Source organism: Vespula pensylvanica, chromosome 8 (assembly GCF_014466175.1).
Source record: "Vespula pensylvanica isolate Volc-1 chromosome 8, ASM1446617v1, whole genome shotgun sequence".
Classification (NCBI taxonomy): Eukaryota; Metazoa; Arthropoda; class Insecta; order Hymenoptera; family Vespidae; genus Vespula; species Vespula pensylvanica.
This window is the reverse complement of record NC_057692.1, coordinates 2147360-2160820: the sequence shown is the minus strand read 5'-3', so window position 1 is coordinate 2160820 and position 13461 is coordinate 2147360. Positions and strand designations below refer to the sequence as shown.

The following is a 13461-nucleotide window of genomic DNA, read 5'->3' as shown; positions in this document are numbered from 1 at the left end:
AAAGAGAAATAATCTATTTTGTTGTGGTCATTGATTATTGACGATCTTAAATTTTGAACCTCGCTATACGGCGTTTTCTGCACAAAGAGAGAAAGAAAGAAAGAGAGAAAGAAAGAAAGAGAGAGAGAGAAAAAGAGAGAGAGAGAGAGAGAGAGGATTAGAAAAAATATAGGAGTACTGATTATTGATCGCCGGTACAATAGTGCGTCAGCGCAGACGGTCGAAGAAGCAACGGGCGTTCTCACAGCAGACGCGTACAATACATTGGTAGAGAGTTGACAGTTCATTTTTATTATTCTAGTGCAACGATAATACATACCACTACGTAGTGTGTTGATATGTCCGATAATACGTGTGCTATTTCCTGTTGATCTTTATTAGGTTTTATCATCGATGAGTTTAATGCAAATAAGTTTCTAAGTTATAAATAAGTCATTTAAAAAATCATCATACGTTCGATGAGAAGTTTGTCTCGACAACAAAAAGCTTGAAGTTATTTATAACAAATCATTAACATCTTTTGCGATTAGAATAATGTGAGTTCTTCTGATTTTTATTAATTTTTATTATAAATATATCTTTTCTCTTCTTTATTAATAATCTTACGAGTTAAGGATATCGATCTAAAAATTATGATATAATTTCTAAATAATATTTAAAATAAATTTTAATTACATAATTTATTAAACACTAATGTTCAATTATTTTTTTCTTCTGTTTAATAAGACAGGGATTACATCGGTTTTGCGACTCTTCCCGAACAAGTACATCGAAAATCAGTTAAAAGAGGATTCGAATTTACCTTGATGGTATTAGGCGAAACTGGACTTGGAAAATCGACGCTTATCAATAGTCTTTTTCTTGGAGATTTATACAAAGAACGACGTATCCCAGATGCTTCAGGTTTGTACGTACATATTTAATTGAATGCATGAATATATAATCTTTTGATATTTTATTTTATTTTATTAAATCATCCTTATATTTATTATACGGATTATAACAAATTTTGTTTTTAGAGCGCATTGATAAAACTACTACGATTGAAAAAAAAACGATGGATATAGAAGAACGAGGTGTTAGATTACGTCTAACGATCGTAGATACACCAGGTGAATCAGATAATTAATATAATAATTTTTTGCTATCTACTTCGAGAAGAAAAAGTTTACAAATTACATATTATTGTACTATTTACATATTTACGACAATGTTTTCTTTGAATATCAAGGATTTGGAGATGCTGTTAATTGTGAAGACACATGGAAACCATGCCTGGCATATATCGACGAACAATTTCGTCAATATTTCACCGACGAAAGTGGATTAAATAGAAAAAATATTCAAGATAATAGGGTACATTGCTGTTTATATTTTATACCACCGTACGGTCATGGGTAAGTAAAAAAAACACTAGGAGATTATTTTCTCAATGTTATATTGGTACTAATAATTGTAAAATATTTTCAGTTTGCGGCAATTGGACCTCGAAGTATTACGACGTTTACATAGAAAAGTTAACGTAGTACCTGTAATCGCAAAAGCCGATACACTTACAACACAAGAAGTTAAAAAATTGAAGGAACGAATTCTTGCTGATATAGAAGAACATGAAATTCAGGTAAACTTCATCGTTTGTTTATTTTATACTTTTTGTTTTTATTATTAATATATTATATTATATATATATATATATCAAAATTGTATCTATCTTTCCGTGTGTTTCGATGGAAAAAAAGAAAAAAAAAAAAAAAAAAAAGAAAAAAGAAAAAGAAAAAATGAAGATGTGATATCGGTAAAAATTGATTTGTATTTACATAGATATATCAATTCCCTGATTGTGATAGCGACGAAGACGAAGAATTCAAACAACAGGATAAAGAATTGAAAGCATGTATACCTTTTGCGGTCGTGGGTAGTTCTACCGTATTGGAAGTAGCAGGAAGAAAAGTTCACGGTCGACAATATCCATGGGGAGTCGTAGAAGGTGAACTCTTTTATGCTGGATTTTTCTGTTCTTTCCTTTCCTTTTCTTTCTTATATGTTATACCATCGCTTGCATAATACTATACGTACTTTATATAATAAAGCAGGTGTGTGACGCCGATGAAACAATGTAAGTGGAACAATCACGTGTATTATAATGATCAGTGATCTTTTTCGAACGGCAGTTTAATTATATCATCGAGCAGAAGAATATTTTCGCGTTTTAATATCTCTTTAGATATTAGGTGGAAATATTGAACAATTGGTTGAAAACGTTGTAAATGTTGTTCTGATAGGTTTTCGTTGTACTTTAAGAAAAAAGAGAAAAAAAAAGGAAGAAAAAGTAAAAAAGAAAAAAAAAAAGAACAAAGAAAAGAAAAAAGAAAACTTTTCAGTTATCTATTTAACAAAAATTATCGTATATTCTTCAACACTATAATTTTGATCATAGTCGAGAATCCAAAGCACAGCGACTTTGTGAAACTCCGAACAATGCTGATATCAACGCATATGCAAGATCTTAAGGACGTAACACAAGATGTACATTATGAGAATTTTCGGGCCCAATGCATTTCACAAATATCACAACAAGCAATACGGGAACGGAGGTATTTACGCATGTAAATAATTATTGTATTTCAGTAGGTACATACGTATTTATGCATGCTTACGATCATACATAGAGCGTTATCGATATTATCCGAGATGAAAATATTTGAAAATAAAATGAATTATTTGACAGTGAAAAACAATGGAAGAAATTTTTTATTAATACAAATAATTCCTTCAGAATTTTTCAATGAATATAGAGATAAAATTAATTGAAATATCTGACAATGAACGATAGTTATAAAAATTCTATTAAATTTAATTTAGAACAAGTCCATATTAAAATCTGTGTCATATTCGCAGTATATACGTACCACTTGTGAAACGAGTTCGATACAATTCTCTTCAGTACTGGTTCTATAAAACAGATTACAAACAACATTTCTTTGATCACGACGATGACTGGTATGGGCTTTGTGTAGTGCTATCACTGTGTAAACGATACAGTGAGTCTATCCTTAAAGCTTGATGCGTCAATGGAAAGAAATATGTAGGGATACTCTTTTAAGAAAACGATTATTTCCGTGAAAGTAAAAGATATTTATACGAAAAAGAAAAATTTACTACGTCAAAGTAAACTTCATAATAATAGTGAATTTGATAAAAAAAATTTCATAAAGGGAAGATCGCTTATTCATATGTTATCTCGTCATCTTATCGTTTATCATCTATCACGTGTTTTAAGTTGCACACGATCATTGGTTTTTCTTTTTTTCAATGGATCTAATTAAATTCATTGAAGGATATCGTATTTATCGTAAGATGATTCGAACACAATGTAATCGAACATGATCACGTAATCTATTGTACATATATTGAAATGATGAAAGACCTTGAATCGACTTAAATAACTTAAGACAATATAATTTTTCGACATTCTTTTCCAAATGAATATTAATTCAACGTGTATATATACACACATATATTGAAACTTTCTCCACGTAAAAAAAGAATTAAATTAACATACACTTTTAACATACATTATTACTACATATAACTATGCTTTGTGATTTGTTTGATTTTGATTTAACACGCTCTTTTCTCGGATAATGTATCTAACGCTTTATGTATTAGAATGACACTTACTTATCAATAGTTTGATTGTATGATTTCACATTATTTTTATGAGTCAACGAAATGAATTTTATCCAATTCCGATAATTATTTACGCTTAATCAATGATATTGTAGAAAACGGAGACGATTAATTTACAATAGACTTTCTTCTCTTCTATTAGAAAAATCGTACGTACAGACGTCATTTCTACGTTTAGTTGTTTTAGCGGCTAACAATAAAATTCACGGTCATCGATGTATAATTCAGATTATATCGTATCAGATAATAACAGCATAGTAATACATATATACATTATATATCTATATATATAATCGAAGAATGTATTATCAACAGTAAAAATAACAACGAGTCGGGAGAAAAATAAGAAAAAGAAAAAAATTGTATGCATCGGCGATGAATATTTTCGTTTGTCTTTCTTTTTTTTTTTGTTTTATTCAACTAATTACAATGTATAAAAAGGAAAAAAAAAAGAAAAAGAAAATAAATTACGAATTCATATACGCACGTATTATTATTTTTATTAATGAACATGTTACATATTTGTATGTATATGTGTATGTATATATATATATATATATATATATGTATATATATATTTTTTTTACAGTAAATTGAAAAGAGATTCGGGACCACATTTTGAAAACAATATATCTGACACGGACAGATTGCTCCTGCAAAAGGATGAAGAGGTAAGGATAAAAATGTATAATTTAATTTGTATAATTAATTAATAATCATTATAATAATATTTATTTTTAATTAATATTTATTATTTATTATTAACTACGTTCTATATTTTTATCGTCTTACAAAAATATAAGATAACTATAATCTCATTCATCGAATCTATTAATCACGCTTATCAGTCGATAGTAATACTTTGTGTTTTATTTTTTTCTACTTTCCAGATACGAAGAATGCAAGACATACTAGCACAAATGCAAGAAAAATTAAAAGCAACGGGACAAGTTGGAAATAACATCGGAATGAGAGGCAGGGTTGGAAGTCTCGGTAACGACTTGGACGTTACTGATGTAGATAAAAAACGAAGCAGTATTATTGACGTTTAAGAATAGCAGTTAGAACGGTAGATTATTTATCTTTGATTTGTAACAATGTTGGTAAAATGTTAACGTTGAACAAGAGCGACTTTTTTATACGACGTACGTTTTACATAACTTATTAATAAAATGATGATATATTATACGCACAAAAAAAAAACCAAAGAAAAAGAGAAAGAATGGAACACACACACACACACACACACACACACACACACACACACACACACACACACACATGTAGTTTGACTTTTTGTTTAATTCAATTTTTATGATAGAGAGAGAGAGAGAGAGAGAGAGAGAGAGATAGAGAGAAAAAGTTTTTAATAAATAATTAAATTTTTTGCAATAAATAGATTCTTTAAACAGCTCTACTTTATGATAAATATTTTCTAATCTCTTTAAGAAGAATTGAAAACAGATGAAAGGAAATGATAATGATATGATCACAAATTCTGGACTTTCCAACGGAGTTTCCATGGGACATGAGAAATTTCTACGCGACATGTAAAGAATATTATCTGACGATTCATACTATCTATTGACGGAAGTCTGAGCAATCAAACTATTGTTATACTGTATTAAGAATGTGCGTACATACGTATATATGTGTGTATGTATATATGTATGTATATATCTCCGTGGGTAAACCAATCTTGAACGAATGTAATTTCATACATGATAATTTCAAACTTATCACTTTCGTATACTAATTTTATGCATAGAAAATCAATGTCTTTTGTATTTTTATGTGACGATTCTTTTCTTTTCTAAAACATTAGTTCAAGTTTGAAATCATAAACTACAATGAATCATTTTTTTTTTTTTTTTTTTTTTTAAACACGAATAAAAAAAGAAAAGTATATCGTGAAAATTAAGAAGTGTCATTTTCTCTACAATCGGATTATTACATTCGTATCATTTAGTACACTTTCTTTTTTCATTCGGTGAAAGCAGAATACATATATGTCAAATAAGTTCGAAGTTGAACGATCAAGAGAAATTTCGCAGTATGCAAATACATTGTGCCATTTTCACAATACTTTTTATTTTCTTTCCACGATAACTCGTGTAAGATACAAAAAGTGAAAGCATTTGCGATTTAAGAAAAATATTCAAATCGTCGGATCGTTTGAGGAATTTAAACTTCTTGTTATATAAGTAATTGTAAGATCTCAAGAAAAAGATAAAAAAGATGTTGCGAAGAATTTACTGCACCAATTGTTTGGACTCGTTGGAAAAATAGATATATAAAGTTATATATGTGACGGAACTAATGAAACGTAAAAGGACTGGGAAATACCAGTTTTCGATTTTTTATCGCAAGGAAAAATCTTCCTTGAGTGAGTACGTGGTCCATAATAACGTAGTAACAGAAAGAATAAAGATTATTCGTTTTTATAAATTCTAATTTTTATCGATCTTTTATAAAAAGAAAAAAAAAAAAAAAAAAAAAAAAAGAAATAAAAACAATGCCACGTTCGAAAATTGAAATTAGTTGACAAAACTAAAACAAATTATTTCTTCTTATTAACAACTTTTTATCTATTTCTTACACGGTCATACGCAATGGAAAATTTAAATATTTAAAAGAAACAAAAATTTTTACCAATTGGAGGAACACATCGTTCGCGTAAATCATTAATATAGTTGATAACATAGAAGATAATTATATTTTTTTGCCAACAAATTATTTTTTATCAAATATTTATGAGGTCATTTCTTATATCTGAAAAATTAAAATATTTACGTGATAGGGAAGACAAGCGACGAAATAATGCTTATGCGTATTTCTTTTGTCACTTCTTTTTTATTTCATGCGAACGGAAGGAACTCTACGCTTCTTTTTCTAACACACATGGCGATCAGTGTCAGCGTGGAGGGGATGAAAGAGTCATGGAACGCAGTATTCGTGAGCGTATGTACATACACGTCGTAACGAACGAGTCAGTCGACTATTGGAAAGACCTCGTCTCGACGTCTTTCTCGTCTTTCTCTTGCGCGTATATATCTCTCTTAGACAATATTTAAAAGTTATATCTTTAAAATGGAAAATACGTCACAATATAATAACCCGCGAATTTTTTCTTGATAAAAAAGATATCATAAGAAAACGTTTGCGATATATAAATAAGACCATTACTCGTTCTACGTTAATTCAACTCTCGATTCAAACGTTTCAATTTGAGATCAAGATAGAGATCAATACCGTAAAGTGAAATTACCGTTCGACCCTGACCATCGTGAAATAGGACACGAACATTATTTTAGTTCTTCCTCCAGCGTGTGTTTTCATAAATCAGGGATATTAATTTTATTGTTTTTTTTTCTTTTTTTTTTTTTTTTTTTTAATATAAAAAAGATCGAGGATTGGAAAATAAATACAACGAACTATTTCTTCGATTCTACGTAAAATTGAAAGGAAATATTTCCTTTTTTTTTGTGAAAAGGTTAGTAAAATATTTTGTTGATATTGTTTTGATTGCACTCTCGCGTATCCTTTCTTCGTATCGTTTAATAAATTACTATAGTATTTACGGTAAATCGTCACGTTCTTATATTATTGCAATGATCAACGATGCATAAGGTACAATCAAGCATGGAACGTGACTTAAGAATAACTCATTCTTTTACAAGCTCTCTGTATCATCCATTCTACGTTCAAGGATCTTTTCCCTTGTTGCATATCAAGTTCGATAGCTAGTTATCTATACATGATTTCAATGTTATTCAATGTTATGTCAAAAATTTATTTCCATTGAGATTTCTTCATTTATACAATTTGATAACTTGCATTTTACACTTTTGATTAAAAATATTTTATCAAGTATCATAAAATGATATCTTGTATATTAATTTTTTCTTTTTTTTTTTTTTTCATAAATATTAATTATTAATTAGCCTCGTCATTGCTGCCAGCTGCAAACTGTATAAAAACTTAATTGTTATACAGTTAGAAAAAAGTTCAATGCTATATAATTAAACTTGTAACTAGTTAAATCAAGTTTAGAAAAGAATAGTCCAGGCTAAAATAGAACATGATACTAAGATCGGTGGCAAAGAACTAAGCTGACATTTAGAATGTTAAGGTCATCCATACGTTCGTATCTACTCCTTAAAGAAATATGCCATTCGAAAATATCATTTAATAGAGATTACGATCATGAATTACATCATCCTACATTAGCTGTATCCTAAACTAATTATAATTCGACATATTATTTTTTCGAACTGTCATCACATTATTCTTCACGTTCTGGTTTTTATTAATTCAACAAAAAAAGAAGAAAAAAAAAAGAAAGAAAAGGAAGAAGAAGCTATAAAAAATAATTTGTCCGTGTAATTTTAGAATAATACGAATCATTAAAACTTAATTAATATTTAAATGGATTATAATTTCTTAATATCTTTATATATAATGTATACATGGCCTTGCCATTTCTTTCTTGCGAAATATATCATCATTTAATGACATGTTTCGTCATTAATTGTGTCTCAATCGGAATGTAAACCTTTCAACTTTAAAAGACAATAAGCATTGTATTATTGCAATATTTGGTAAGCTTACGTATATAAAATCGATGAAAGATATAAGATAAAAGTTAAAATAAAAGTCAAAACGAAATACAGGATAGACATTTTCGTTCTCAGATGAGTCAAAAGATTCTAGGTAGATTTTAAAACTCAATTATTCCTTTCCGAGACTTTTTAAGCTAATTTTTTTTCAGATCGTAAAACTACAAACCTTATACAACTACAAGATTATAAAGCCTCGAAAAAAAATAATTGGTTTTTATAATCACTTAACATGTTTGGGCCGATCTAAGAATTTTTCAGTCAATCTATATATATAAAAAATATTAAAAAAATTTTCTAACTTGAAGTTAAAGTTCAATAATCCACATATAAAAGTATAGTGAAATCTATGTATAATGGTAAAGTCAAGGATGTTAGAAGCGATCGATAAAAGCATTATATTTTCATTTGCTTTGATTATAACGTTCTTTGTCTATTTTTTATCAGTTTGTATTAGAAACCATTTTTCGTATATTGAGAGAAAGAGAGAGAGAGAGAGAGAGAGAAAGACTATTGGTAAATTATAAAATTAATTATGCATTAGATCATCATGCATTTAAAATGTTAAATGCATTTAAAAGAGCATTATCGATTGTGATAATTGTACTATGTTTATTTCCTCTAAGCAAACTAATTTGACTGCGCAAACACGTCATTCCAAACAGATAGAGAACATGAATACGTTTCACGTTAAAAACAACTATGATGACAAAAAAGACTGTTGTTATTAACAAAATAAAAAAAAATATTATTTCTTTACCCTTCTTTTTTAATCAAAGTATGTAATTATATTCGTTTTCAGAAATGACGACTATTATAATATTCCTAGGATTAATAGTCCTGGCTAAATCGCAATTGATTTATCCGGATCAGTACGAATATACGAAGACTTCGATTTATCCAGCCTATGCTAATAATCAGCGACGATCATATTCAGCTGATGTCGCATACGCTGCATCAGCAGTACCAGCAGCACCCATGGTATATTATGCATCATCAGCAGCACCTATGGTATATTCCGCACCAGTAGCAGCACCTGTGGCATATTCCGCACCAGTAGCAGCACCTGTGGCATATTCCGCACCAGTAGCAACACCTGTGGCATATTCCGCACCAGCACCAGCAGTAGCAGCACCCGTGGCATATTCCGCACCAGCACCAGCACCAGCAGCAGCAGCAGCAGCACCCGTGGAATATTATGCATCAGGAGCAGCACCCGTGACATATTCCATACCAGCACCAGCAGCAGCAGCAGCACCCGTGGAATATTATGCATCAGGAGCAGCACCTATGATATATTATGCAGTACCACCACGATCCATAGCTTATTATCCATCATCGGCATCTATCGTAAATCAATTACCTAAACAACCGAAAGAAACTTTCTTATCTCCAGCCGCATCACAAATAAACATTAATACGATCGCACCACCGATTTCACCTCTTGCTCAGTCATTGCCATCAGATTGGGCTTATCGAGTAAGATTATATGAATATTTTCTCATTAAACTGATTTCGTTTCCTAATCGAAACGTTCGATTTTTCATTCATTTAAACATTATGTATTTTCTTCTTCAGGTGAATGACATCATCTCGAAAGGCGTCACGAAATTAGCTCTAAATATCCAAAACGTAATATACGCTAACAATCTGGCATCAGTAAAAGACGAAAAAGATAATATAGTATTCTCGCCACTTAATATTGCTGGATCTCTCGCATTAGTTCATTTAGGATCAGCTGGAATAACTTTCGAAGAGGTGTCGAGAATCCTTGGACTTGCTGCGGGAGTAGACATTTCTACGCATTCAGAACTCGTTCATCAAATGTTCGGATTATTGATTTCCGTAGTTCATGAGAAAGTTCTTGAATCTACGAGGATCATAGACATTGCTAGTGCAATTTTCTTGCAGGTATGAAAAAAGCTTTTGGACTTTTTTGTTTACATAAAATTTCTTTTTCTTATTTGAAAATAATGTATACTTTTTTTAATGACATTATCAGGAAGGTTTTCCAATTCGACCAGAATTTAGGACAATCAGCGAAGATGTATATCAAAGTGCAGTAATGAATGTCGATTTTCGAGAAAGAGGAAAGGAAGCACAAGACAAAATAAACGCATGGGTAAAAGAAAAAACAAACGGAAAGATTTCAACTATTTTAAATGATGTACCATCAGCTGCCACGAAAGTGATCATAGCTTCGGCATTATATTTCAATGCCGAATGGAATAGATATTTTATAAAGGGAGCTACTGGTAGAAAAGCATTTTCCATCGAACCGAACCAACAGATCCTAGTTGATATGATGTACAATGCAGGAGATTTTCCTTTCTACGAAGATAAAAATTATGGCGTTAAAATTGTTGGTCTACCATATAAAGGATTAGATGTAAGTTAGAGATTTATTTGTTTTATTCATTTTGTACATCATACAATAGGATTAACATCTTCTTCTTATTTTTAGACTACTATGTATATTATGTTACCTAAGGCAGAAGGTGCAAGAGCATTAGGCGAATTTGAGAGGACACTGACACCAGAGATCATTGAATATTTAATTGAAAATACGCGAAATCAAACGACTATAATAGGGATGCCTAAAATGAAGATTACTAGTTCTTTAAAATTAAAAAAAGTACTCGAGAGTTTAGGTTTAACATCACTATTTAATCCAGCAGCGGCAGACTTGAGTTTGTTATCACCAGGTTCAGGAGAACTGATTGCAAACGCAGTACCAAATCTAGAAGCTACATCACCCACGAATTCTACCAGATCCAATAAAAGTTTTAATAATCAAAATAGACAATCGAACAACAGAGATCAATTGATTTTCTCAAGATTCGGTGCTGACGTAGACGGACAGCAGATGTACAAAAAACATTTATTCAAATATACTGACAATACTCGCGGTTACAATATCGAACAATGGGCTACTGGATTTAATATAAGAAGGCAAAGGAAACGACGTGAAATCGAAACTGAACGAATCGACGATGAAAGTAACGTTAAAAGAGTTCGAAGACAAACTAGACCTATGTCCGACGATTTTCTCCGTATCGTTGAAAGTAGAAATTTTCGATCATTTGGACTGGACGATCTTAGAAATAGCGCGACCATAGCTAATCCTGGTTTATATGCTGATGAGGTATTACATAAAGTAGACATTGATATTAACGAAAAGGGTACTGAAGCTGCAGCAGCAACTACAATTGTTTTAGAAAGAGATGGTAGACAAAAAAGGTTATTAGCTAACAGACCCTTTCTATTTTTCATAAGACACAATCCTACAAAATTGATATTGTTTTGGGGTACGATTAACACGCCTACTCCAAATTTTCCTAATACGTAATTAACAATTTTTATTTAATAGCGTCTAATACTTTCGATTATAATTGCATCTATATATATATGTACGTGCGTGTAATTAGTTTTGATAAAGTTAAAATCTATCATAAACTAAGTTGATTAATACCTACTTAATTGTATTTCATTTGCATATGATACTTATGTAAGATACTTTTCTTTTCTTTTTTTACATAGAACACCAAAGAAATTTAATTGCAAATACATTTAAGAGCTTATCATTTATCTACATTAGATTAGTTAGGATAAATGAAAATAAAACAATTAACTTTTTTAACAAATGAGTATGATATTTGAAATTCTATACTAATATGTACTATGAAAAATGCTATGAATGATACGAAATGATACGAATGTATATAATGCTACATGTTCATATGTTGTGCTATACTATGCTAAGCTATGCTAATATTAAACCCATAGTATATAAAAAAAGATGTGATACAATGACTTCTTCAGCTTCAAGATAATATTCTTCTTACGTTAGATTCAATTTTATTAATTAAAATGCATTTATTTCTGTTGCAATAATGTAATATTTCGATCTGTACGAATGGAGTGGAAGTATGCGTGAAGTATCAGTGAGAAAGAAGTGAATAAAATAAATTAATTAAAACAAACCAACATATATTAATTTCTTTGTTAAATCCTACATCAAGAAGTAGCTCGTTATTACTTGCGATTAAATAATATATACATATAATATATGTATACTAAAAGTCTTATATATTATTGCTTCCGCATCGAATTATTTTTAACTATTCTATAATAAAAATATTCAACGTTTATTAATCAAAAATCTGAATGTTAATATAAGAATTTTAGTCACGATCAGAATGAAAACATTATAGAAACGCACTGGAATATGCAGCCATTCGCCCGGTAATACTTGCGTTTTATAATTTAGATTTAGATTTTGATATATCGCAAGTATTACCGACCCAGGTCCCACCACGAGGAGGTAGCTGCATCTGGGGACCCACGAGCTAACGGGGACTCTATTTTAAAATTCGCGTGACCGGCGTGATCAAATTATCGGCGTTCTATAAAACGAAGTCCCCGGTAGGACTTTTAATCGCGCCCGAACACTCCCGGGAGTGTTATAATAACGGTGACTCTACTCTAACTTCACGTTCGCGGCGTCCACGTACCAACCGAGAATTCAGGCGGCTAACTGGAGGAGGATCAGTCCACGCTTACGGATAGCAATTCCATACCGCTCGGCAGCACACGAACCGACACACGACCGGTCATTATTCGATTTAGCAATCAAACGAAGTCCTTTACCGTAAGACTTTTAATCGCGCCCGAGAACACCACGTCTGTGTCCGCCGACATAGGCGCGAGTGTTCTTCCTATTCTACCCGTATTCGCGTCTAGCAATCGATTATGAAACGAACCTTTCGACGATATATCGAAACCTCGACGATATATCGAAAATCTGATCTGCACTGATGTATCGAAATTCGTGAAGAAGAGGAGAAGAAGAGAAAGAGTAGAAAAGAAAGCCGGAATATGCGCGCACGTGAATACGATAAAACTCTAAAAGAATAGAAAGAAAGGATATCCGGAAATTATAATGAAACCGGAATTATAGTGAAACATGCACGTGTGAAAACGATGAAACTGAAATGGAAAGATGGACATAGAAAAGAAAAAAAAAAAGAAAAAAGAGAGAAAATGAATTCGACCGAAGTCAGAGTACGAAAATCGAGCTGAATTTTTCAGTACTGAGAGAAGGAGACCCGCACAGAAGCCCACGCCCAAGGGCCCATCCCAAGGGACCCAC

The 13461-nt window shown here is 31.1% G+C and overlaps 3 protein-coding genes and 1 long non-coding RNA gene across 9 annotated transcripts in view; 3 read left to right on the top strand and 1 right to left on the bottom strand.

Annotated features, from left to right (window-relative positions):
• Positions 1 to 197: 197 nt before the first annotated feature.
• On the top strand, positions 198 to 4834 carry LOC122630863 (septin-2). Of its 4 annotated transcripts, none has more exons than XM_043815861.1 (9): positions 198 to 536; positions 731 to 903; positions 1020 to 1112; positions 1232 to 1397; positions 1471 to 1621; positions 1822 to 1987; positions 2438 to 2606; positions 4280 to 4361; positions 4581 to 4834. In XM_043815861.1, coding segments are annotated over exons 1-9 (1164 nt in total). In that variant the 5' UTR covers positions 198 to 534; the 3' UTR covers positions 4743 to 4834. The 4 variants fall into 4 exon arrangements, with proteins under 4 accessions (XP_043671796.1, XP_043671798.1, XP_043671797.1 ...); XM_043815863.1 differs by having other exon boundaries at positions 727 to 903; XM_043815862.1 differs by having other exon boundaries at positions 201 to 536; positions 2438 to 2594.
• A 1417-nt stretch (positions 4835 to 6251) lies between these two features.
• Positions 6252 to 9688, top strand: LOC122630865 (cuticle protein 16.5-like). Of its 3 annotated transcripts, none has more exons than XM_043815867.1 (3): positions 6252 to 6651; positions 9112 to 9479; positions 9556 to 9688. In XM_043815867.1, the coding sequence occupies exons 1-3, from the start codon at positions 6444 to 6446 to the stop codon at positions 9601 to 9603; spliced, it is 624 nt and encodes a 207-aa protein (XP_043671802.1). In that variant the 5' UTR covers positions 6252 to 6443; the 3' UTR covers positions 9604 to 9688. The 3 variants fall into 3 exon arrangements, with proteins under 3 accessions (XP_043671802.1, XP_043671801.1, XP_043671803.1); XM_043815866.1 differs by having other exon boundaries at positions 9112 to 9485; positions 9556 to 9682; XM_043815868.1 differs by lacking the exon at positions 6252 to 6651 and adding an exon at positions 7127 to 7183 and having other exon boundaries at positions 9112 to 9485; positions 9556 to 9682.
• Positions 9600 to 12292, top strand: LOC122630862 (leukocyte elastase inhibitor). Its single transcript, XM_043815859.1, has 4 exons — positions 9600 to 9788; positions 9888 to 10220; positions 10312 to 10698; positions 10774 to 12292. Exons 1-4 carry the CDS (start codon positions 9600 to 9602, stop codon positions 11656 to 11658), a joined length of 1794 nt encoding a protein of 597 aa, XP_043671794.1. The 3' UTR covers positions 11659 to 12292.
• Positions 12293 to 12664: 372 nt separating this feature from the next.
• Positions 12665 to 13461, bottom strand: part of LOC122630866 — a 4110-nt gene continuing 3313 nt past the window's right edge. The window contains exon 3 of the long non-coding RNA XR_006327574.1: positions 12665 to 12794. This is a non-coding gene — a long non-coding RNA (uncharacterized LOC122630866). The remainder of the gene's footprint in view (positions 12795 to 13461) is intronic.

Bases quoted from the DNA above. Each gene is read 5' to 3' on its own strand.
- LOC122630863 (XM_043815861.1), top strand. The intron at 904-1,019 runs GTTTGTACGTAC...TTTTGTTTTTAG, and splicing joins ACGTATCCCAGATGCTTCAG to AGCGCATTGATAAAACTACT. The intron at 4,362-4,580 runs GTAAGGATAAAA...TCTACTTTCCAG, and splicing joins TCCTGCAAAAGGATGAAGAG to ATACGAAGAATGCAAGACAT.
- LOC122630865 (XM_043815866.1), top strand. From the start codon at position 6,444: ATGAGGTCATTTCTTATATCTGAAAAATTAAAATATTTACGTGATAGG. The intron at 6,652-9,111 runs GTATGTACATAC...ATTCGTTTTCAG, and splicing joins GGAACGCAGTATTCGTGAGC to AAATGACGACTATTATAATA. The intron at 9,486-9,555 runs GCAGCAGCACCC...CAGCACCAGCAG, and splicing joins CACCAGCACCAGCAGCAGCA to CAGCAGCAGCACCCGTGGAA.
- LOC122630862 (XM_043815859.1), top strand. From the start codon at position 9,600: ATGATATATTATGCAGTACCACCACGATCCATAGCTTATTATCCATCA. The intron at 9,789-9,887 runs GTAAGATTATAT...TTTCTTCTTCAG, and splicing joins CATCAGATTGGGCTTATCGA to GTGAATGACATCATCTCGAA. The intron at 10,221-10,311 runs GTATGAAAAAAG...TGACATTATCAG, and splicing joins CTAGTGCAATTTTCTTGCAG to GAAGGTTTTCCAATTCGACC.